The sequence below is a fragment of the Anolis carolinensis genome, chromosome 4 (genome assembly GCF_035594765.1).
Source record: "Anolis carolinensis isolate JA03-04 chromosome 4, rAnoCar3.1.pri, whole genome shotgun sequence".
NCBI lineage: Eukaryota > Metazoa > Chordata > Lepidosauria > Squamata > Dactyloidae > Anolis > Anolis carolinensis.
This window is the reverse complement of record NC_085844.1, coordinates 150703107-150729753: the sequence shown is the minus strand read 5'-3', so window position 1 is coordinate 150729753 and position 26647 is coordinate 150703107. Positions and strand designations below refer to the sequence as shown.

General features: G+C 38.3%; 2 protein-coding genes across 2 annotated transcripts in view; one reads left to right on the top strand and one right to left on the bottom strand.

Moving 5' to 3' along the window:
• The window catches only part of frrs1 (ferric chelate reductase 1), a 37039-nt gene extending 34844 nt beyond the window's left edge, over positions 1-2195 (top strand). Inside the window, exon 17 of the mRNA XM_062977983.1 lies at positions 517-2195. Coding sequence (XP_062834053.1) covers positions 517-609 — 93 coding nt within the window. The 3' untranslated portion in view covers positions 610-2195. The remainder of the gene's footprint in view (positions 1-516) is intronic.
• Positions 2196-3517: 1322 nt separating this feature from the next.
• palmd (palmdelphin) overlaps positions 3518-26647 on the bottom strand; it is a 76193-nt gene continuing 53063 nt past the window's right edge. Inside the window, exons 5-10 of the mRNA XM_003220090.4 lie at positions 23312-23442; positions 17642-17756; positions 13024-13057; positions 12829-12942; positions 9999-11120; positions 3518-5169 (exon numbers count right to left, since the gene is read on the bottom strand). Of these exons, the coding sequence (XP_003220138.1) occupies positions 5126-5169; positions 9999-11120; positions 12829-12942; positions 13024-13057; positions 17642-17756; positions 23312-23442 (1560 nt within the window). The 3' untranslated portion in view covers positions 3518-5125. The remainder of the gene's footprint in view (positions 5170-9998; positions 11121-12828; positions 12943-13023; positions 13058-17641; positions 17757-23311; positions 23443-26647) is intronic.

Below are 26647 nucleotides of genomic sequence, written 5' to 3'. Positions count from 1 at the left end.
CAGAGATGGTTTGCCATTGCTTTTCCACACAATATATATTACAGCACCTGGTTATCTTTGGTGGTTCTTCATCCAAGTACTAATAAGGCCTGGCTCTGCATAGATTTTAAAATTGGATAGGTGTCTTCAGAGTATTTAGGCCTCTTATGTCAAAATGCTTGATGGAAAATGATTTTTTAAAATACTAATTGAGAAAATGGTCAACCTCTAATATATATATATATGTGTGTGTGTGTGAACATTCATAATGCAAATATAGTTTTCTTATGAATTAGTTATTTTTGTGAAACTCACTGGGTTTTTGTGCAGAATGTTGAGCTTCTGTGCAAAATCAAGATTTTTGTGCAAGAAGTTCTGCAATACACACACACACACACACACACACATACACATGCACGCACGCACGCACACACACACTTTTTTGGCCACTTGGTTCAAGTGTGAAAAATGGAAAAGAATGCAAGACTTCATAAACAGATATGAGTCTTCAACATTTGTTTTCTGCCTTCTTTCCAGGGTCATACATTTAAGAAGACAGTGCTGTTCATCTACATTTGTGGAAACATAGCATTCCTCATCACCTTCTTGACAGCAATTGCACGAATATGACTGTGAAGAGGATTTGGATGCTTGTGAGAAAGGATTGCCTCTCTTGGACTATAGTGATGTTCACAACAGAAAGACCAATCTCTGAATGAAACTCTTATTACAAATCCAGTATTTAAGAAAGTATGTGTGAATTGCTGCCCACACAATCATTGGAGGATAAAATTAGATATGTTGAGCACTGGTGTCCCAGTCCTGATTTGGAGCTTCCTTTTTCTTCCTCATGACTGAATGTCTCACTGTAGTTTCATCTGCCTCAGAAGGTTATAGAAGAGGATATTGCTTTCAACAAGTTAGGTTTGATGCTTCCTGTGTATCTTAAACTGACCTACCTGCTGTTCTCATTCATCAACTGTGTCTTCATCTCCTTGTCGGAATGCAGTTTCTAATGAGCCTACATGTCCTGCCACAAACAACCACTATTACACTGTAAGAGAACATGGAACTCCTTATCTTCAGAGTCTATATGATCAAGGATGGCTTAGTCCATTCCAGTCAAATTGAACACAAATGTTGCCACAGTGTTATGGAGCTAGACTTGAAGAATAATGATTTTAACAAGTGGTTCCCCATTTTTGGGCTTTGGCTCCAGCTTGAGACTGAGACACTAGGTTTTATGGAGCCTTTCACTGTTCCATGGGGATTACAGCTGTTAAATCTGTAAATATCCTACTTGTCAAAGAAAAATGCTCCATGAAAATGCAGCCAGATAGGTGTTAAATATCTGTTGATACCACTGCCATTCATGGTTGATGGAGAAAAATATTCTTAAAGGAACAGCATAAAGAGAAGAAGTGAATGAGTGTGTTTCAAAGATTTTGTTGACAAAATAGTTCAGGATTTTTAGTTTAAATGGCGGGATGTAGATGCCAAAATGGGAGACAGTGAGCATTCCAAGAGTGATAGAAACAGTTTGAACCTTCTTGCTCCTTTTGTAACTTTAGATTTGCACATGTTTTGTAACTTTAGATTTGCACATGTTAACAAATGGGTCTCCCCCTCTCTGTTCAGCCAAAGATTCTTTTAAAAATAACTAGCCATTCTGTAAATGGTAGGCCTTATGTTTCAAAGACTCTGAGGAATAAGTGCCATTTGATGCATTTAATCTTATATTAGTTTATATATATTTGGGGGGTGAGGTGGGAGCAGGGGATCCAGTTTGTCTTACATCAAAATGAAGAGCTGTTGGTCCTCTTCCAGAAGGCCCTGGAAAGTTTGGGGAACATTTGGATATGTCTTGGAGGATGAAGGGGATTTTGTGGGATCGAAATTTTTTGTTGTATGAGCTGATCTTTCTTACACATCACAACACTAAATGGAAACAGCTCTTGCCAACTTACTTAAGTATAGTTTATGTAAATGCTATGCAGATCACTGGATTTCATGATTATCTATCCCTGAAAGTGCCAGTGGATAATGATAACTGTAGTTCCCTTGATCTCTAACTCTTTTATAACTTGCCACACTCAAAGACAAATTTGAAGCTTCTTTATATTAAGGTTTTGTAGTTTTGCATTACATTCCAATACTTGATACTTTTATCTTGTTCTGAAAGTATGACGTGTTTATATTAAAATGTTTATATATTATGATATGGACTTCTTTTTGGAAAAAGATCTTTTTATCCTGAAAATAGGCTTCAAAATTGCTAGCTTACCTCAGGCAGATGAATGATTTGAGCATTTGAGAAATGGGATAGCTGTGGAATGTATAACAGTTGCTGGTCTTTTACTTACATAACCCTAAACATTATAGTAAATAATACTGTGGTGCCCAGAACTGGACAGTATTTCAGGCAAGGCTTCATTAAAGCTGAACAGAATGGCACTAAATACTTCACTGTAGTCTATAGTTGCCATATTCCAGAATTGCATTGGCCAATTTGACTGCTACATCAAACATATTGACTCATGTGTAGCTTGTGGTCTACTTAGAAACCTGGATTAATTTAACATGCCAACAGTATGCTAACGTGTGATTTGGAGCAACAACATAGCCTATAAATTATCATCTGATAATTTATACATGCATGGAAATTCAAAGGAGTCCTTTAGTTCTTCTAGAGAAGGGTCCCATCAAGCATTAGTTTAACTAGTGTCACTTGTCCCAACATTGTTTCTACATGAAGATTATGACTGTAACGAGGAACTGCCTGAGTGGGAATCTTGTAGCACTCCACATGTTGTTGAACATCATCACCTAGAAGTCATAGTCTTCACAGAAGAGTGAACAATTGTGGGAGCTGTAATTCAGTTGTGCAATCTGGAGGTTACACAGTTCCTACCCAGACCATAGAAGCTTATGCTGTTTCCTCTTATAAGGATAAACCAGGAGTACAAGACATGCATCTCCTGGTTCTAAATTGGCTGAATACACCCCTCTTCCAAATGGCTAAAATGTTCTCCCATTCCAGGGGCAGCTGGAGGCAAAAGTGTTGATCCCTTGGGGCCACAAAATAGGTTCTGGGGGATCGCATGGGGACTGTGGCCCGCACTTTGACTTTCCCTGCTTTTACTAAGGACCAGGTATCTTCAGCTATGCTCTGGATGTAATAGTGTTGGCCTCTGTCTGCCTGTGTTTCCTACCATTGAAGGAGACATGCGGAAGATTGTAAATGGATTCTAAATATCTTTTGATTGCCATATCATGGCATCAAGATCTTTCAGGAGAGAGGATAGAACTGATACACTCCATTGAATAATTCCAGAGATCTTGGACATGAAGATAAAGCCACAAAAAAGCCCAACATTAAAGACGTATCAGAAGTTCTCCCTAACCCACCATCCCTTCCAGTAGTAGTTGCCATGGATATATTTCTGTATAAGACAGAAAATACTCAAAACATGATTTCATAACAATCAATGGTACATGTTAAAAATCCTCCCCTCCATTAATTCAAACAAATCCAAAGTGTTTCATAAAGTATATTGTTGACACATTTTCACAGGATGGACTTTCCAACAAATCCATCTTTCCTTGTTACTTGTCATTTCTTTCTTTTGTAGCAAAGGGGCAGTGTTGCTGTACTTAGTATTATTTCCACATAAACAAAGCACTGGGAATGCCATTTCCACTATTGAGACACTGTGTGGTGCTCTTGCTCAGGTTTAATAGCAGTTAACTATTAGACAGGATGGCCAAGTTGAACAAATAGAAAGCTCCACATGAGCCTAAACTTCCTGAGACAAATAGAAATGTAAAATTTGAAAGCTAAATGTTGTTTCATTTAGCAATCCCCTGCTTGCAAATATATGTACTTCATTAATATGAAGCTAGCTGACACTAGAAACATAGCCTTCAGTAAAACAAGTTAGTGCTAGACATATTACAGGTATCCATTTCCATAGCAGGCAAGAATTTTGAAGCAGGAAGGTATATCCAACTGGGGGAAGAATAAAATCTGACCAAAGCTGGCTGCTGGCATGAAGTTCACCCTGTCTTTGGGTCTGTAATTATCGTGTCTTTCCTTAACATTTTCTTCACCATTTATCCAGTAAGAATCAAATGGGAAAAAGAACATGTCTCATGTTTAAGATGAGAGGATGTACTCTGAACCTTCCATGTTTGCAGCTCTGATTTTTGCAAAGTTGATTATAATGATCTCTCTAGGAATCTTTAGGTCCCCTTGTGTCAGTTTCCAGTGGATGTTGACAGCAGAGTGGTACTGGAAGACCTAGAGATCCTGGAGAAGTATTCTCAGTGTTTTTTATTTATAGTTTCTCACTTTCTTGATGGTTCTGTGTCCCTAACCCTAGTGAATGTGGAGGCCTGATTACAAGTATCATGATGAATTCTAGTTGGTATCTGGTCAAGTAAATGCTTGTGGGGAATATACAAGAGTCACATTCTAGCATTGAGATGGGCAAAGTGTGGCTCATTGGCTGTATGTACCCCATGGAAGTCACACATATTTACCCCAGAATACTCTCCAAATCCCTTTAAGTGGTATGGGGGGGGGGCAGCTTCATCGTCTTTGGTGTTGTCTTGAGCTCCCCAAGACAAAATCAAAATAAAAAATGGGTTTAACCCTTAAAATAGCCTAAGAAGGTGCTAAAGCATGGTCAAAATGACCCCTTGTCCCTAAGAGGGCATTTGAAGGCAAACAGGTGATTTTTGTTTTTGCAGGGGCAAGTGTGGGAAATGTGCCCCCTACTATCCCACAGTTGCCCACTCTTGCTATAGCAGCTCATGTGGTCAAGAAGGAGAAAGAAAGAATTTTCATGTAACAAAATTCTCTGTTATCTTTTCTAAGATAGGTTTCCAAGTTCCTAGGACAAATCATAACACTGGGAGTTTCCTATCATTCTTACCAGTCATTCTTAAAGGGATGCCAATTTTTAACTATTATGGATCTGGAGTGGCATACTATCTCTGTCCGAGTATTTGTCCATATAAAGTGCCATTATTTCTATATATGTATATTTGAATAAGCAAAAACCACCCGGGTCCAAAATGCAGAAAATTCTTCTTTTGATTCATATCACATAGTCAGATATTTAGCCTTATTCCGCTAGAGATGTTAAATCACCCTTTTCCCCAGTTTTGCCATTCTCATTCTCAGAGCTGTAAAATAAAAAAAGGAAACATCAAAATCAATAGTAAAAGTATTATTCCATTGCTGTTTTTGAATTTTTGTTGTTGCTGAATCAAAAACTTACCTCCTATATAGTTAAGAGAGCTCACAGAGAAAACATTGTTTTGTTAGTGTTAAAGTCAGAAGTTAGTGCTGAGAGAGATAATAGCACAGGCAACAGACAAAAGAAACTCTTCTGCTTGGATTTTTTTTCATGTCAGGAATGACTTGAGAAACTGCAAGTTGCTTCTTGTGAGAGTAAATTGGCTGTCTGCAAGGACGTTGCCCAGGGGATGCCTGGATGTTTGATGTTTTTACCATTCTCATGGAAGGCTTCTCTCATATCCCCACATGGGGAGCTGGAGCTGACAGAGGGAGCTCATCCATGCTCTCTCTAGATTCGAACTGGCAACCTTCAGGTCAGCAACCCAATCTTCAAGCCAGCAATCCTGCTGGCACAAGGGTTTAACCCATTGCGCCACTGGGAGCTCCTTCTGCTTGGATGATATATTGATAAGTGGAGTTGCAATTTCAGTTACTATGTTGTTGACAATAAAGGATTTGATTTCCATTTCTATGTCCATTCCCCTGGCCATAGAATCAGGGATACCACGGGTGTATATTGCTGTGTATATTCGTGTTTTACTAGAACGTTAAGACATGCCAGCCAAAAGAGATGTTGCTTTGAAAGGGATAGTATGTCACCTGGATTAAAATGAAGATCAGAATATACTTCTCTACAAGTTTTTATATCTCCTGAGACTTCAAGTACAATTTTTAACTTCATTGAATGAAAGTTGCATATATACATCCAATTTTGACAGTGCAGATTAAGGCAGTAGTGAGTGGCAGGTCTCCTGCCCTCCACTACTCCTGAGTAGTGAATCCAGTCTGGCCCTCCACATTTGCGGGCTTGACTTTTATAGATTTCTTGATTAAAAATGTATTCCCTAAAATTTCTAGGCCCTCCAATGCAACTCTATAGTTTATTTCAAGTAGAACTTGATCATAAGAGTCATGCTGGAGGACCAATAGGTCCCTAGAGAAAACACCCAGGAATCTCTAGAAATCTCAAGGTCCTCTAGAGTGAATTTATGATCAGTTTCTGGCAGAAGGTGACCACAGAGTCATCTCAGAAAAATGTTTTCACTCAGGTAAAAAGGTTTTTTATTTGCGTTTTTTCACCTTTGCAGGGAATTCTGCACCCTTAACCCCAGCAAATGTGGAGGGCTGAGTGTAGTCTGAACTTTAAAGGAGTCATTAAGATGCTGAATGTTAATCCCCAAGCTATTGTCAAGCTATAGCTACCAGACATCACTACATTAATGTGAAAATGGATTGGAGCAGGCAGAAGTTGATACAACCAGTGGCCATAGACCAAGTTACCTCTTGCTCCCTGTAAGCCTTATACTACAATGACATCCATAAATAAAAACATTCTGCACTATCAGTAGAATTCATCATGGGTTCTAAAAGCCTTACATTAGAAACAGATTATATTACAATCCCTGTATCTGCAGGATTGGTATCCACACTTTCTCTTACCCACGTCTGAAAAATAGTTCTCTTAGGCATTTTCCACACCCTCCAGGGTGATTCTAAGGTATGCTTCTGCCAGAAATTGACCATAAAGTTATGCAGGACTCATAAATTCTAGAGAGATATATTCTCTAAGCATTTTTTCTAGGTCCTCCAGTGCAGTTCAATCATATATTTCTACTAGGAGTGGTTAATTTTAATAGGGTTTAATCCATGGTTTCACTTTTGCCAGGAATTGAAATGGAGGACTCAGAAATGTTAGAGAGGTGTTCTCATTAGCCATTTCCTAGGGTGACCAGTACAGTTCAATTATATATTTCCACAGTGAGACCAAAATATATCCAAAAATGTATGGAGTTGTACTGTACTGGTTGACATTGTCATACGATTATTATAATTTTCATTATAGATATTGCTGTTGTTATTAATTCTACTGAGACTCATCCATGGATTTGCTTTTTCATACTGCAGGTTATATTGCTATTTATGCTAAATATGTATGCAACTATGCATAGGAAAAATTGCAAATGACTATCTTGAACTACAAGGTAATATGAACAGCAAAGCTAGGGAACCTATACCTTACTGATATTTCAAGGTACACTTTCCCATCTGCCTCAGTCAGTTTGGTCAGTGGTGAAAAATGAAAGGAGCTGCATATGGAGGATTATAGGTTTTTCATTCTGAGTGTTGAAAGATCCTGGCTTTTCTTTTAAACTAGCCAGCTTGTGCCTTTCTCACTGTGAAGACACTCTCTTGCTACATCACATTGGTTGGCCATGGCCACCCACTCTTTCGTTTCATTCCTTAGCATTTTTGGCTCGCTATTCTCCTACAGAAGTATCTAGGAATGCTTCATTGGCTCTTATACCTTCTTCAAATGTAATGAAGTGGCAATGATTTCTTTGGCATTCAAAGGTTGAATTCCCCCCACCCTGAGGAGAAAAAAAAAAAAGAAATGCCAAGAGTACAAACAGTCCTTTGTGCATTACTACCTTGGTTACAGCAGGTCTTCCTGGCTTTGTTTCCTTTTTTAGAGCAAGCAGGATAATTATGAGATTGTTTTAGAAAATTACGCATTTCCTAGCATTCACTACTTATTCAGTGTGTGGTCAGGCCCTTTAACAATGTGTGGGAAGAAGTATAGAGAAGGGAACCAAAGCAAGCACAGCAATTCTATGTCAACACAGTGGATGCTAAGTTCTGTAGGAATTCTCTGTTGCCAGCTAGTTTAAATTCATTTCTGTTCCAAAATTTTAGTTCTGACAGATGGGCTACTACTTACTGCATGGAGGAGATGGACGATAAGGAAATCTTTCTTAGTAAATCAGCAAAGCTTTCTAATTCTAATACAATTCTCATGCACATAGCCATTAATAGTCAACAGCTATGAAAAGAGCCAGTGAACATAGATCTTATGTAGGAAATCGTAAAAAGTTAGACTGGGGATTAAGGATATTTGAGGACTGTTTGCTGGCAATAATAATAATAATAATAATAATAATAATAATAATAATAATAATAATAATAATAAGGATTTTGTTTGATCTGTAATTTCCAAATTGCAGGTTCTGTGTAGTTGTGTTCAAGAAACTGCATATTTTAAAAAATGTGCACAGAAAAATATTTTTCACAACAATGTTATCAGGGACAATAAAAGCTGTAGTCCAATACATCTGGGGCCACTAGTTTGGAGCAGTGAGGCTCAAAGTCTTCAGAGCCTTGCCTCATTCGTGTTCTTGGCTGATAATTTTCAGATAAATTAAGAGCAAATCCTATGTTTCCAAGGCCAGCAAAATCCTTTTGAACATCCCCCATATGGCCTATTGACCCAGTGATTTATATTGGGCCATCATTGAGTTGACCAATGCCCAACTCGTTTGTCTGGAATACAAAAAGGGAATTGAAGGCAAAGGCCCTCTGGCCCCTGTCATGCTATCATTCATTTGCAGTCTTGCTTACATTCAGAATGTATTTGGGTGTCCTGGTCCTGCATTCAATAATGCTGAAAATAAGCTTAATTGATTTTTGTTAATTGAATATCTTCCATGTAAGCCTCTGTATAATGACAGCATTGCTGAATGAAGTCAGTAGATGAAAATTGTTCTAGCTTTTAGCACTGGCTTCGAGACCAGGATTATTTTTTTTTTCATGTCAGGAATGGCTTGAGAAACCGCAAGTCACTTCTGGTGTGAAAGAATTGGCCATCTACAAGGACATTGCCTAGAGGATGCCTCAATGTTTGATGTTTTACCATCCTTGTGGAAGGCTTTTCTCACGTCCCCACATGTGGAGCTGGAGCTGACAGAGGGAGCTCATCAAAGCTCTCCACAGATTCTAATCAACCTTCAGATCAGCAACTCAACTTTCATCAGCAGTTCTGCTGGCAAAAGGATTTAACCCATTGCGCCACCGGGGGCTCTGGTGCCACAATGGGTTATATCAGGATTATAAGATGTGATAAAGACAATTTTACATTCACTCAAAGTACTATCAACAACCATTTGTGCTTAGATGCAGCATTAATATGAACCAGGATGAAATCTGGATTCAAGGTTATTTTGTACTTTTAGAAAACAATTGTAAGCAATATGTGTATAGCAAGAAGAAGAGTTAAAGATTTCATGCAAACAGGTTAGAAAACAGGTGAGACATTTTTATTCAAGGTAGATGGACAGATAGCCAGAGTTTAGCAGAGACACCAGAATTTGGTTTTAGTCATACATAGAAAAAGAGACACAGAGACAAACAAACACAGAGTAAGAAAAGATGTCAGATTTTGCAGGTAAAAATTAAGTAAATCTGTTTAACCAATATTTCTGAGTTAAGGTGCAAGGTATATTCTACAGTACAAAGTCAAGGAGACAGAGGCACAATTGAGTTTCAAAATATAAAATTCATAAATTAAGACAAAATGCTATTATTTACAATCAAAATGCAATTTGAACCCATTTTGTCATGTGCCACAGGGATAAAGATTGAATGCTTTTGTAACCAGCATTTTGGAGATGTCTTCACAATTCATATCTGATCCTCTCCTTCTCCCCACTACCTAACTTCAAGAAACATTAAAGTAATTTTATTTCTTTGAAGACTTGGGTTCCTCAAAATCCTGTGGCTGTTGCTATCTTGCACATACTAAAGGATTAAATGGAAGTATTACAACATAAAAAACAAGGAGGGAATAGACAGGCGTCAGGAGAAGAAACAAAAGGTAGAGTAATTAGAATGACCAATCACATGAGAACACAACAGCGTTGTGACTTCCTTGGTTTTTTACCTGTTAAGGAGGGATCTTCAGTTCCATCACCTGCTTGCTGGCTTTCGATTTGACCGTTGTATGTAGAGTGGCTTAAACTCTCCTCTTGTTCCTTGAGTGATATGGAATTTTTGTAAGGTGAGTCATTCATATTGTCACCAGCAGTTTTGCTGGAGTTTCCTTCCCGAATTGCACTTGTCTGGCTGGGTGGCTGGTAGACCTGGCTGTAAGGACCCACTGGATGATACAAGGGTGTCTCAACTTTTGGGCCCCCTTTGCTGTCTTCTTCTTCTTTTACTACTTCTTCTTCTTCATCGTCATCATCGATGACAACAAGTTCTGCATGGATAATCCCATCATATCCACAGACAGTTTTATTCAGTTCTTCATCATCCACATGCTGGTATCCCATAAAGATCATTGTAACAGGTTCCGTATCATCCACGTAACATGGTACAGCTTGGACTACGCTATAACTAGACTCTTCATCACTTTTTAATGTCACAGGAGAAGGCCCTTCATTTGTGTCTACAGAGTTTCTCAATTTTGGATCGTGTCTCATCTTGTGATAAGGCTCCACAGCTTCTTGTACAACTTCTCTTTGAATATTTGTTACTACCTTCTTTGGGGGGCTAATTGATAGAGCACTTGCTGTTTGATGAAGAGCTGGGGAGTGAGAATTCTTCTGACAGCTCTTTGAATGGTCTAAACCATTTTCTTTGGTATCAAGCAGCTTACCTTTATTACTGGCTGTTTCATTAACAAAACAATCAAGTCTGTTCATTTTAGTTGGAGTAGCACCTTTGTCGCCATTTAGTTCCTGGGTTGACTTATCATTCTGAGGAGTTGTAGGTCTGCAGAATGGGTTTGCATATACTGGCTCATGATATTCAGTGGGTGACTTGGCCTGTTTTTCAGTTGCTTGTCTTAAGAGGTCCTCCACCTCAACAGGTGCAAGGCCATCCACCTCATTGGTTTTGATGTTTCCATTGGCACACACTGCATAGACAGACTTTCGGCCATCATCGTACACTTTCACTCCTGCACCTTTAAATTCATCTGATGGAAGGGGTATTGTTGATAAAACTGTGCTTTCCCCAGTCTTCATATCTTTTTCAACTTTGATTTCCATAGCAAACAGGGCTGTATCAGAAGAAACAGAATTTCCCTTTAGGGCGGTTTAATAAATTGCTAATATTGTATGTTAGACTTATGAACTTACACATGATAACAGTAGATCTGTGGGGTGGTCAACATGTGATTCCCCGATAGCCAATGCTCCCAGATGATCACTTCCACACTTGTTATGTTTTTTGTTTTTTTTTTGTCATTTCTGCCTTATGAGGTGAACCTATCACAAAGCTTTCAGGGATTGCGATGTGTGTCACCCAGTGAACCAAAAGACCAAATGATGAATAAAAACATTGTCTCCAGAAATGTAGCCCAACTCTAAAAACAGTACACCATGCTGGCTATCACTGCCCCTTCCAAATTGGCAATTGGGTTGCTTCTCAATTCCATGACTTCTCATTTGAATCAATGTACATGGGGACTATGGAAAACAGGTGTGCTGTTGTGAAGCTGAATTGTGCTCCTGGAAGCAATCAGGACCTGGGACATAGACAATTTCCATTAAAAAATATGGGCATTTTTAAAGCAAATTTTCTCGGGTAAAGGTGATAAACACTTTGAGGAACTAGTAGTTGTGAAATACAGTAGAGTCTCACTTATCCAACATAAACAGGCCGGCAGAATGTTGGATAAGCGAATATGTTGGATAATAAGGAGAGATTAAGGAAAAGCCTATTGCACATCAAATTAGGTTATGATTTTACAAATTAACCACCAAAACATCATGTTTAACAACAAATTTGACAGAAAAAGTAGTTCAATAAGCAGTAATACTATGTAGTAATTACTGTATTTACGAATTTAGCACCAAAATATCACGATGTATTGAAAGTATTGACTACAAAAATGTGTTGGATAATCCAGAACGTTGGATAAGCAAGTGTTGGATAAGTGAGACTCTACTGTACATGCATACTCACAGGATTTGGAGGTAGGAAAAATGTTTCATTGTCACCTTGCCCTTGTAAAACTGATCCTGATTTCTGATCAACATTCCCCCAAACTGATCTTACCCACAGGGTACTGCTGAAAATGGGTAGAAACTTTTCCCCTTCCCGTCCCTGTGATTCTGATCAATACTATGGTTTCTCTTCTGCTATTACATACTACTATTACTATTGGGGAAATGGCATTCTTGACACTTATCTCTGTCTCATACCTGATCAGGTGGGGAACAGTGCAAGGAGGTGCACATGGCATGTGTCCAAAGGGCTGTGTTGCAAACAGCATAGAAGAGGATGAATTGATCTATACAAATTCAGTATGAGGTAACTCCTGTGTTTTATTTAATATTCACCAGGAAAAAATATTACTTGGTAGAGATGTGTGAGTACCTCATTGTTCATATCACAAATCCAAGACTCCATTAGATATACAGTTGTCTCTCCACGTTTGCGGTTTGATTATTTAACAATTTGATTAAAAAGTTTTTTGCTAAGGAGTTTGACTCTATAACTTCTTTCAGTCATGCTGGAATATCTAGAGATTTCTAGAGATAACTAATTTCTAGGTCCTCCAATGTGATTCTATGGTGAGTTTCCAGCTGATGTTTACCATACAATTTTGCTGGAATATCTACACATTCCTAGAGAGATGTTCCCTCAAGTTAAAATATAGCAATTTCTTTATTTGCCATTTTTTACTTTCACAGTGATATTATGCTTCTAACCCCAGCAAATATGGGGGGCTGACTGTAGTTAATTGCATTGCTGAACAATACCTTTTCGGTTTTCTTCATCTTCCTCCGTTTCAAGATGCTTCGTCCTTTTAAGTGCAGATGGTTTGAAAGATTTGGGGAGGTCTGGGATATTGGCATATATGTAGTCAGCAGGTTCTATAAAAAGAGATATTTGTCCTTATTCTCTGGTGTTACATGCATATGTAATTTTAAATTCTATGCTTTAAGTGAACTTACCTTCTCTGGTCTCTACTCTTTCCACCTTCACAGACTAAGACAAAACAGAAAAAAATAGTTTTAGTGATTTTCATGTTGAGAAAGTATGACAGAACCTGATTTATTATCATATTTGTGAAGCTTGGTGTAAAACAGTGTTTCCCAACCTTTGGGCCTCCAGGTGTTTTGGACTTCAGCTCCCACAGTTCCTAACAGCTGGTAAACTGGCTGGGATTCCAGCAATAGTGCAAAACACCTGGAGGCCCAAGGATTGGGAAACACTGGCGCAAAAGAAAAAAGAAAGGTAGAATCTCTGGTCTCCCAAAATCATACAACTCCAATTCCCACATTCAGTTGTCAGGTCTGGTTGGGTTGATGAAAGTTGACATGCAAAAATCTGGAAGACCAAAGGTTATTTCTCACCTGAAATAAATAATTCACTGTGCAAGATGATACTATGTTTGCTTATTCAGAAACATGTCCCACTGCATTCAATTTCCAGAGTAATTTTTAAAGAGTAATATGATAACGTCGACATGGTCTGATTGAAGGCTGAAGCATGAAGTTTTTAGGGAAATGGATCTAATTTACATATGTTTTAAATGTTATAATTCATTTTAATGATGTATTTTTATAGTTTTAATTGATATATGTACTGTTTTTGTTTTATTATTATGTTCTTGGCATTAAATGTTGCCAACTGTTGTAAGTCGCCCTGAGTCCCCGCGGGTGAGAAGGGCGGGATATAAATGCCGGAAATAAATAAATAAATAATTTCCAGGTGACAGGCATAGGTAAGCATACATACCGTGTTTCCCTGAAAACAAGACATCCCCTGAAAAAAAGACCTAGTAGAGGTTTTGCTGAATTGCTAAATATAAGGCCTCCCCCAAAAGTAAGACCTAGCAAAGTGTTTATTTGGAAGCTTGCCTGCTGAACAGAACACCAGAGCATGCCGGATTGGTAAATGTACGTACCATAGATTGTTGTACATGGAAATAATGGTAGTAATAAGAAATTCTTGTTAGGATTCACAGTTTGTCTGGTTATGCTGCTTTGTGATGACAACTACTGCACAGTATATGATAAATGTTCATTTTTTGTTCAACAATAAATGTGAATTCTTCTTCATGGAAAAATAAGACATCCCCTGAAATTAAGACCTAGCACATCTTTGGGAGCAAAAATTAATATAAGACACTGTCTTATTTTCAGGGAAACAGGGTCAATGCAAAGATGTAAGATCCAGAGGTCCCATGCTATTTTTAAAAAAAATCCAAGGGGTAATACTAGTGGAGCTGTATCATACATTAATAATAATAATAATAATAATAATAATAATAATAATAATAATAATAATAATAATTTAATCATGATAAATAACTAAGTTGTAGGTCTTAACTCATGAGTAAGTCCCCCATCCCAGAAACAATATTAATGTCTTTATTTGACTTTGTTTAATAACTGGCATACATGGAGAATATGGTTCAGATAACACATTGAAACAGACACCAAATTTGAAAAATAAGAGCTTCACACTCCTGCTCTCACTGTAGTAATGCAGTGAGCTGCTGAAACACTTGAAGGACATACATCCAGGTTTGTACCATTTCATATGCCTTATAGTCTGATGTTGTTTAGTTGGTACAGTACATGGCGGCAGAAAGAAAGACAAATTTGACAGAAAAAGTAGTTCAATACGCAGTAATGTTATGTTGTAATTACTGTATTTACGAATTTAGCACCAAAATATCACAATATATTGAAAACATTGACTACAAAAATGGCTTGGATAACCCAGAACCTTGGATAAGCGAGGCTTGGATATGTGAAATGCTATTGGGGCCGGGCTGTGGCGCAGGCTGTTGAGCAACCAGCTGCAACAAATCACTCTGACCAAGAGGTCATGAGTTCGAGGCCAGCTCGGAGCCCCTTGTTTGTCTTGTCTTTGTTCTATGTTAAGTCATTGAATGTTTGCCTTATACGTGTAATGTGATCTGTCCTGAGTCCCCTTCGAGGTGAGAAGGGCGGAATATAAATACTGTAAATAAATAATAAATAAATAAAGAGTAACAAAGATAAAACCAAAATTTAAAAAACGTATGTTGGAAAATGTCATCAAAAAGAAGGAAAACTTTACCTTATATGGTGGACATATCATAAAGCAGCGGTTCTTAACCTGTGGGTCCCCAGATGTTTTGGTCTTCAACTCCCAGAAATCCTAACAGTTGGTAAACTGGCTGAGATTTCTGGGAGTTGTAGGCTAAAACACCTTTGGACCCACAGGTTGAGAACCACTGTCCTAAAGCAAAACATTTTGGAATTTGAGAGCAGTTGTGATGTGCTGCTCCCATAGTATATATTTATTGTGAATAATTTAAATCCAGTAGTTTAGTTGGCAGTGGGGATTTAGTGATGAGCACAGCATTGGCAAGCATGAAGTGATCAGCATAGGTAGCCGAATGGCAGGAGCAATAAACTGTGTCTGTCCTACAAGGGAAACATTTACTTTGCCTTGACTCACATCATGTGCATCCTTCACTTTTCTACCATTTTTCCACTTCATGTGATGTCAAAACTAGCATAGCTGTATGATTATGTTTTCAATTTGTTTAAACTGTTTATTTTTAATTGTTTCAATGATTAATTCTGTTTTAATGTTTGTATGTTTTCTAGGTTTTAAACTATATATTGTATTGCTTTTACCTGCTTTGGGTCTTTTTTAAAAAGTCAGATACAGCAGCAACAGCAGCAACAGCAACAACAACCGTCTACCTCCTAGGTAAAAAAAAGCAGCTGCTGCAGCTTTAGATAGAGTTGGCATTTTTGTAAAGGCAATTAAGGAATACAGCATAGAGCAGTGATTCTCAACCTGTGGGTCCCCAGATGTTTTGGTCTTCAACTCCCAGAAATCCTAACAGCTAGTAAACCAGCTTGGATTTCTTGGAATTGTAGGCCAAAACACCTGGGGACCCACAGATTGAGAACCATTGGCACAGAAGGATGGTGATGGCATTGGCTGTAGTTAAAACATCAATGCAATGATAGCAAACATGTTAGTCCTTCTGCCAAAGGTGACAAGTGAAGTTGGACCACTGTGATGACCAATTTCTTCAAAACAGCTAGAAGGCTACTGCAATGAGGATGGGATTGTAGCAGGACCCTTTCCCCCCTTTGCAAGCTTCAAATGAACATTCTTAGCTGATGCAAGAACAGTGGGAAACAATGGGATTAATAACATCATAATGGAATTTATAACAGGATTTTGCATGTGCGTGATTTAAATCTGGTTTTCACAATCTTATGCTCTCTAGAGCTGTTGGACTAGAACCCCCATCAGCCATGGTCATATATCCTTATGGTTATGAATAATAAGGGTTGTTATCCACCACCTCTGGAAATAATCATGTTGGGGAAGTCTGGCCTAAACTATTTAATTTTATATCAGTGGTTGCAACCCAAGCATAAAACTGCAGTATGAATACTCTGTAGTGCTTGAATGGTCATTGATGTGATTTAGCATGTGGTGACAGAATATATAGGGTCAGAGGATATACAATGGCAGAGTCTAGAGGTGAATGGCCATTCAAAATTTCCAGTTTTCTTTGTGGATCGGATAATTGGAGGCAAAACATATGGATGCCTTTTTGGATAAAGTTCTGCAATTGGAATTTTTTTTTCTGATGGAGCATGAGGTAGTTAGAAAAAAAGAAAAATCACTTCCTTCCAGAGTCTTCTGAAAAAAATCTGCTCTACTGTAGTAACCAATCATTGCAGTTCATTTTTCCTATGCATATCTCAAGCATTTCTCTTTTCCATTTAGGGTACTGACCTAAATCCAATTGTTAGTAGACCTATTAAATCAACTGGTGAAGGACAGGTCTACACTTATGCCATTTCAATTACTCAATGGGTTTACTCCAGCTGCTTGAATTGGCAATTGGATGTATACCTCTGATGTGGCATATGAAATCAGTCATTTGCTTTGCCCTGCCTGGGTTTGTGAAGAGGCAGCTTTTTGTCCATGGCTTTTCCTGACCTGCCATGTCCTGAATTAAACTGCTTTGGGGCAAGCAAGGGCAGTAGGTTCTCCCACTATAGTAATTGCACAATACTCCTACAGGCCTGTTTGACTTTCAGAATGCTTTGCCAAGCTTGTGTGTTTGTTCAAGCTTCTTCTGAAGGGTGAATAAGTGTAGTGAGCAGCTTTCCCCCCCTGACATTAGAGTGTGGCAGAGCACAGCAGAATTTTTCCCAGATGTTCTTGATAGTCTGCCAACAAAGATGCAGTTAATAATTAATGCCAGGTCATTTCTTGATCAAATATTGTTGTCATTCATAGAACAAAGTGCAAATATAGCAATGTAAAGTATAAATGTAAGAAAACATTCTTGTGACATGGAATGGGTTTAGAAAAAAAATCCTGAACCACTGCTAATTGTAGTAACCTTGATCATAACCTATTGATCTTTGTGATTCTGTGTGTGATGCTCCATTTCGGTTGGGGGTGTATCAGACTGGAACCTTACACTGTTCCCTTGCTTTCATATATCCTTGCATTCTCTCTTAACTGATCTGTTTTTTTTTTTTTTTTTACAAAGCAACAATCAGTTGTCGGATTTTAAAATTAGATTCTGACCTTTATAATGTCCTCAGTGGTCCTTTCAACTGATTTAAGCTTTTTTAGTATGGCCTTTTCTTTCGCTGAGATTGTCAGTTCCTCTTTCTCAAGATCTTCAATTTCTTTTTCAAGTCTGCACACATGCAATATTTGAAAGAATACAGTTTAATTGTGCCATCTGCAATGAAGAAATGTATAACAGAAGCTAATAACAAAAACGATCTATAATAATAAATATTGTCAAGGCCCATCCAAGACATTTTGATGCCCAACATCAAGGACAAGATGCATCTCACCCACACCTAGTACCATGTTCAGAACAGTTGACATTTGAACCTTACCTGAATATTGATAACATAATATTTACCCGAGACTTAACTGACTAGGCATTTAGGATTAATGGTGAGAGAACTCTGCCCTTACTTGTACCACAACATCTGCTGCTTTGGTACCTACTTTTTTTTTACCACATGCTTGAGCTGGCCCAATCTAGAATGCAATGGTGTTTGATTTCAAGTGAATTTACAGAGTTTGAAATGTAAAATAGGCAAGTAAAGAGACAAAAAACAAATATATATAACAAAGAATGGGGCATCACTAAACAAGTGGCATTAGCTGCTGATGGCCCCAAATGTCAGTGGGGCAATGGATTAGTTCCGAGTTTTAAAGAACTATCCAAGACACTAGGGTATTTTAGGAATAGGGTTTAGCACTTTGGATAGATACTTAAACACCGAGTGGTTTGTTGTCAAAGGCTTTCATGGCTGGAATCACTGGGTTACTGTGAGTTTTCCAGGCTGCATGGCCAGGTTACAGAAGCATTCTCTCCTGACGTTTCACCCCCACCTATGGCAGGCATCCTCAGAGGTTGTGAGGTTGAATCAGCAATTTACCTGATTTGTCTCAAACAGGCAAGAGTTCTTTCTCCCACCCTGGACATTCCACAGATATAAATAACCCCACTTGCCTAGTTTCCAACAGACCTCACAACCTCTGAGGATGTCTGCCATAGATGTGGGTGAAACGTCAGGAGAGAATGCTTCTGGAACATGGCTATACAGCCTGGAAAACACACAGCAACCCACTGAGTGGTTTATCCACTTTGTTGACACCAAACTCACCAATAGCCGCTGGAAACTATTGTCTTAAGTCTATATCCACTCTAGACAGTAACCATTAAAAGTTTAAAATACGTAATGAAGAATTAGGGTGGTGGTAGAGTGGATTGGGATGAAAGTACATTCCATTTTCTGTTTTGTATGACATCCTCTGATTGTGTTTGCACTGTATGAAAAAATAATCACTGAAAATAATATATTTATTCTAGCAGTTGTAGTGTTTTCTCTTGACACGGATGTAATTAATTTTATTTAGTGGGTTTCTGTGAGTTTTTTGGGCTGTATGGCCATGTTCCAGTAGCATTCTTTCTTGACATTTCACATGTACCTGTGGTAAGCATACTGAGAGGTTTGTTCAGAGGTCTGCATCTGTGGCCAGCATCCTCATAAGTTTGTTCAGAGGTCAATAGACCTCTGAACAAATAATAATAATAATAATAATAATAATAATAATAATAATAATAATAATCATCTTTATTTATATCCCACTATCATCTCCCAGAGGGACTGGGGGCAGCTCACAGAACACTCAAGGTGTGACATACAAAATACAACAAGTGCAAAACAAAACAAAGACAACACAACATCATAAATTCATAGTCCCCCTGGTAGAAACAATAAAATGCTGCAATTGCTGTAGATAAAACAGCAGTATTTGACCTCAAAATTGTAAAGCGCTAATAAAGGTCCTCATATGTATTATTAGAGAGTCTAAATATGATCGAAGGCTTGGACAAATCTCTGAAGTTGCTTGCCACAGATGCAGGCAAAACGTCAGGAAAGAATGCTCCTGGAATATGGTCATACAGCCTGAATACTTCACAGCAACTCAGTGATTCCAGCCATGAAAGCCTTTGACAACACCATTTTATTTAGCTTGGGCACAAACATGTTTTAGTTGTCAAAATGCATCGGAAAATGGCTCATTGAATTGCTGCTTATATTAAAACACACACACGCCCCTATCCTCAGAATAATTGGTGACCAAGGCGGTATTTGCTGGTTTCTGTACCCTTGCATAACATCATATTTAGCATATTACTATCTCTAATCAGAAATAAGTGACAAAACTCTATTGTAGAATTAGCACTAGTATGCATTGTCTTATTTAAAATGTGCTAAGATTTTACAGGAACAAAGTGGTATTTGCTGGTCTCTGTACCCTTACATGGGATCTTATTTAGCAAATAACTATCTCTAATCAGAAATAAGAGAATCTTTATTGACAGGTAACCTTTCTGATTTTTATGCTGAGGACAAAGATCCACTAACATCCATTCAAATGGGTATCCATCAAAACAGTACCCCTCTGGAAGAAACACTAGTTTTAGAAGAAAGTAACTTGGGAAAGATCACAAACAAAAAGAAAGAGCAGAGAAACAGGTAACTGGAGTGCCTATATTTTAAAAACCAATAATCAGATACTGGGCTTCTTTTCCTCAGAGAAGGCTGAAACTATACTGTGGCCAGGCAAACTCTCCCAGTTGAATTCAAATGTTGAATAGGCCTTGACATTTGAAGATGCATGGGAAACCAAGGTCTCTTTGGCAAATATGATGCTCTCTCATACTATATTTTGAGAAGAACTCAAAAGGGAGCATCAGTGGAGCTAATTGTTCCATATTGGCCAAGGGAACCTTGGTTTTCATATATCTCAAATGCCAAGGGCCTGTTCATCACTCATGTCCAACTGGATGAGTTTGAAGGCTTGGTTTTTTTTTTTTTTTGGAGAAATTTAAATTTAGTGCTGAATAGGTTGACAACAATTTCATGTAAACCTACTAGGGAGCCTTCAATAAGATGGCTTTTAAGGTGGCATTTTCAGTACCCTCATAATATTTTGGGCTATAATTCCCATTATTCCAACTCAAGGCTTAGGTGAAACTATGATGTTTGCCCCTGGAGGAAGGGAGGCTTTATGTCCTGACCCTTTCTATGTCCCTCACTGAATGAAAAATGGAAAGCATACAAACGAGTAGAGTTGTGCATAGATTCCATTTCCTTCGGTACCTCCGGGAGCCCATCACAGTAAGGATCCTCCTGGTGTGAAAACCCGCACGCAATTAAAGCAAGTGGGAGCCAGTCTTGGCCCCTCCTCCCCTATTTGGCGTCACATTTGAATGTTTTTGATTTTCAATGTGTTGTCGAAGGCTTTCATGCTCAGAATAATGTTAAGAATAACACTGGGTTGCTGTGAGTTTTCTGGGCTGTATGGCCATGTTCCAGAAGCAAATGCCATACAGTCTGGAAAACTCACAGCAACCTACTTTTTGATTTTTCTTTATTTTCTTGATTCTTTTTATTTAGTAGGACTGACTGGGAGTTGGGGACCTGAGGGATGGTGGGTAGGGTGTGCATGCGCGTGTTTGAGGGCTTTCAGCCTTTTTAGCTTATTTTTGTCCTTTGCTGTTTCTCCTACAGAAAATACTTCTAAAAGGTAATAATAATTAATAATAGTAATTCTAGCAAACAAAAAGAGAAGCCTTCTTCTCCTCTAGAGTAGAAATTAGAAACAGCTTTAAGGAAGCAAAACCCCAAGTAGAAAGGAGATTTCAGCCTTGCAGTCAAGAGAGGGGATTTTTAAGGTAGTCCAGGGAGGATAGCTCCACTAAGCTCCAGGTCATCATTGCTCTTTCTTCCCAGGGCCTCCTTAAAATGTCTTGAAAAGCTGTGTGGCATGCTGCTGCTGGTGCTCAGAGAAAAGAAAGTATGTGCTCCTGCCTGTCCTCTAGAGTAGAACAGCTATAAGAAGCATCAAACCCGGTCTCTTCCTCTACAAAGGGAAAGGATCCAGAAAGAGTGGTAATTCTGATACTTTTTAAAATCTAGGTCTTAATGAAGGCTATAGAAGGGGAGCCTGTGGGAAGTCCCCCACATAATGGGCTGAATAGGGTGCCTTCTTAACCCCCTTGCTGAGGCTCCCTTGAAGGGAAGAAAGGAAAGGCTCCCAGGGGAAAGGGGAGCCTCATAAGTTCCCCATTGTTTCCAGTTGATGAAAAAGCGGCTTTTTCGGATGCAAAACAAAAACACCCATTCAGCAGTACGCCTATTTTTGGGATGCACTGGAAAACAGATATGGAGGGCTTCCGGTATCCGGTAAGCAGAAATGGATAACGATTCACCCAAAATGTACAAGCCTACAAATGAGCAAAGCACATATTTTGTTTATACATGGCTGAAAAGCTTTAACTCTGTCATTGCAGAAACACATTAAAAAGAACATATATTGGCTATTTTATCATGTTAAGAATAACACTGATGTTGACCAAATGTTTTTACTATTGGCTGCTTCTGATCTGACACTTGTGGTGATCTGGCTTTGAAAGAATTCTCTTCTAAAGAGCATGTAGAGGAAGTTTTAATGAGACCACTAAGGATTTCGACAGGTGCTGCTGTGTGTGCCTTAGTAACATTACAGGGGTTTATTCTGATGCTAATTCTATGCTCCCAAAATCCTTCCTTCTCCCAGCATGTGGCAAGCCAATTTCCAGGGTTGCTGAGAAACCCGTTTTGATTATGAGGTGATTATGGTACCTCTAACTCCGAGCATTTAAAGGATATTGGCCAAGCATTTGAAGTTGTTGGAAGGAGCCACAGCAAACAGTTTCTGTTCAAAGTGTCCACACTGTTCAAAAGAAAACTCATTCATAAAAATTTTAGACTCTTAAATTCAAAGGAACTCCACAAGTTCAGAATATTAAAGCAGAACATAGCAAGAGAGGAACCCCAGTGGCGAAGTGTGTTAAAGCACTGAGCTGCTGAACTTGCAGACCGAAAGGTCCCAGGTTCAAATCCTGGGAGTGGAGTGAGCACCCGCTGTTAGCTCCAGCTTCTGCCAACCTAGCAGTTCGAAAACATGCCAATGTGAGTAGGTCAATAGGTACCGCTCCGGTGGGAAGGTAACGGCGCTCCATGCAGTCATGCCGGCCACATGACCTTGGAGGTATCTACAGACAACGCCGGCTCTGCGGCTTAGAAATGGAGATGAGCACCAACCCCCAGAGTCAGACATGACTGGACTTAACATCAGGGGAAACCTTTACCTTTACTATAGCAAGAGAGGGAATACTTGCAGTGTAAGAATTCTGGGCACTTTATTTTCTGGAATGTAATAGGCTATGTGTGGCTATGTGAAATATAAATGAAATTGGTGTTTAGACTTGGATCCCATCTCCAAGAATATCTCATTATGGAGATATTCCAAAATCCATCCCACACCAATTCCAAACACTTCTGGTTCCAAGCATTTTGGATAAGAGATACTTAACCTGTATTATTTACAGTGAATGGTACCAGCTCTCCAGGGGTTCAGGAAAGAGTGTTTCTTATACCTACCTATAAATAACTAGAAACTTTTAAAAGGCATTTACATATGAGAACCAGAAAAATGTCAGTAGGATTTTGGTTTAGAAGACCTAGTAAAATAAATATCTTAAAAGAACTTTAAAAATAGCCATATTATTAAAAATTAAAATGATAGCTGCTTCCAGAGACATTAATCCCCTTGTTGCAAACAGAAAATTGATATGATCATATTTTTAGTAAAGGAGAAGAAGAATTTGTGTTGTACCTGAGGATATTTTCTTCCAGCTCACTCATCTGTTGTTGATCCTCTCGACTCTGTTTTTGCATTTCTTCCTGTTCTTTAGGACTAAATGTATTTAATCCATCCCAGAGCCATTTTTCACGCAGAGCTTTTTTCTATACAGACACAACAGATATAACAACAACAACCCATCAATTATTTTTTTCATTGCATGTAAAAGGCAAATTTCCATCTGAGTATCATGCTGACTTTGAACCTTAGCACATGCTATCATTGGTTTACTCTTGCCCTAGGGCATGGCCTCGTGGTCCTCCAAATACTGTTGTGCTGAATAGTTATTGGGAATGCAATTTTTTTTGCTGGAAACAACCTGTTGATGACCCTTTTTCTGCTACAATTCAGTTAGTTTGAGTGCAGTTATTTCACCCCAATTCATTATGAGAACTGCCCATTTTATTGCAAGAACAATCAATTAGTGGGTATATTCTAGTTGTATCTCCTTTGGGGATTGCCAAGAAAATCTCCAGTAGACTTTAGTAGTTACTTTACAAACAAGATAAATTAATAATGAAGTACAAGGCAGGGCAAATGGGGTGATGACAAAGGCATTAATGCAAATAAAAATGTACAAATCATACAATTACAATGCAAGTGTGGCAAGCATGTGATAATATTGTCAACAATGAGTTATCATTTTGGGTACAGTTGCACCCAATGTATATATGAATGGTATAATCTGGCATCATGTTATGATGTGTTAAAATCCTTGGTTGAGTGACATTACTCAATGTCATCTGCAAGCACACCATTCTGGCTCCTTAATGACATCATAAATTAGTTCAGGTAATATCTCCTTCCTCTTCCTTTTCCTTCTCCTTTCCATGGGCTGAATGATTTGATCTACATGATATTATCTATGAACTTTACAGGAATGACATCTATGTTAATTTTTGTGTTGATGCCACACAAAGTATTAGATCCCTTATGGGGAGAGTTGGTGCTCATGCAACCACTAAGATGTTGAATGAAAACTTCAATAGTCTTTCTCTGTGGATTACAGTGTTCCCTCACTACTTCACGGTTCACTTTTCACGGATTCGCTCTTTCGTGGATTCGCTCTTTCGCAGTTTTTCAATAAACTCTAAAAGACTATTATAAATAATAAAAAATTACAATTTACAACCTAAGGAAGGGAGGAAGGAGAAGCCAAAAAGAAAGAAAAGGAGCCCAAGTGGCAACGGGAGGAGAAGGAGGCGATTTATCAACACACGATTGGTTGATAAAGACTTAAAATAGTGTATAACTACTAAAATAATGTATAAATATTAAAATAAATTTAGTTTCCCTACTTTATGGATTTTCACTTATTGAGGGTGATCCTGGAACCTAACCTCAGCAATAAGTGAAAGAACACTGTACTTCTGATAGAATAACTTCACACTTCTAATGCAGGGCTGGAAAATACCTGGAATAAGGATCTGATCTATTGCTTATCTTTTGAGTCCCCAGCTTGACTAAAGTATTTGATCTTTGTAAATTCTGATATGAAGTGGCTTGATCATTTGATTCTATAGCTCAGGCATGATGAACTTGGGAAGCCCCTTCTGTAGTGTACCTTAACAATGATGATGACCTCAAGAAGGGCATGAAATGACATTAGAATAAAGGGGGACTTTTTTTGGAGATCATATACATGGGGCATACATGAAACCTGAATTTGGTGAATGTGTTTATGGAGATCATATTGCACACACACCAAAGTAAGGTTTTATGTATTGGATCACTCATCACATAATGCTTTTAAGGTAAATGCTGGAGAAAAGCATTGTATTTGAATAGACAACATCACACAATATGAAGTCATTGCAATCGATCTGTAGTTGCTTCGTCATTTTAAACACCAGCTATTAGAAGACCAAAAGTGCATAACCATAGGGGACTGTGGGAGGTGTAGTCCGAAATATCAGGAGGCTCAAATTTTCCCTGCTCCTGCTTTACACAGCGGCTTCTTAAATGATAAAATAGCTAGTGGTATATTATGGGAAAGAGAGGCAACCCACAGAGTGATGTGATAAGCCTTTCAGAATGGCTTCAATGAGGGAATGCTGCCTCTGCCTTCTGGGGTTCACATTCCAACCAATCATTGGTAATAAGGCTGTATCATGAACTTCAGTCATCAAAACTCTGAACATGTTTGGGATGCCTGTAGGCCTATGAGCTAGCGAGAAGCAGAGGATTCCCATAAAGCTTCTTTGGCAGTCAGCCATTGCGTAATCTGAAGTAAAACTTGCTTGAAGCTTGACACAGAAAACACTGGAGACATCATATTTTAATGAACATTTATGGGATAGTATCTAAAAGGCCCCTTTAAAACTCTAAACAGGTGCTGCTGCTGATGTACCGGTAATAGTCTCAGTGGTAAAGAACTTAGATACAATACATTAATTTCACAATTCCCATATGTCGGGAACAGGGAAGAAAAGAGCACTACAAATGGAGATCAGAAGAACTTTAAAGTATATACTGAAACTTCTTCCATCAGCACCCATATATATTACTCACAATCTCATGCATGTGAGCACATTTTCATTACATATACAAAATAATATATGTTGTGATGATTTTAAAAACAGAATAGAGATTAGAAACCTTCCTGGGTGTGGGTGGATCTCAAGAAGGAAGTCTGTTGTAATAGAATGATCAAATCACACATTTTTATGCATGGGGCCCTGATTCAGAAGGTGGCTGTGAACCTTAAAGTAAACAAACAGTGAACTGGAAACTACCTATTGTAAATTCATTAGCATAATCCATGGTTCTGAACCTACGGTTTTGTGCAAAAGATTCCAAAATGAGAAATAACTCAGCTATGTACTTCCTGATATAATATATTCCTCTTCCCCAAGGGCATCCTTATTTGGCTATATCTCTATGTATCAATCTGTTGATGACCGGTTAAGAATTATAATTATACACATAATAAGTGCAAGGAATTTTTGACAGAGAAGTTTTCTAAGCAGAAAAGCATGACACATATTTCTCAAGATTGCTACATCCTGTGATGCCTGCACTCTACACCCTTCAAGATCATCTGGATAATACTTTAAACTTCAAATACTGCATGATTATCTTATTATTATACCAGTTTTGAGAGAGGTATTAATTTGTAATCATAAGTTGGTTTGATTCATTATTCATTTGTTATTACAATTATTTCAAATACAGTGAAACACAGCTGTGGTGCAGTGCTTCCAGGAATTTGTAAGGTTCTTTGAGAATCTGAAGTTCTTAAGTTACCTTGTATTGGGCACCTGTTTCCCAGGCTTGGCTCCTTCACAATATCTCACAGCTTAGATATTT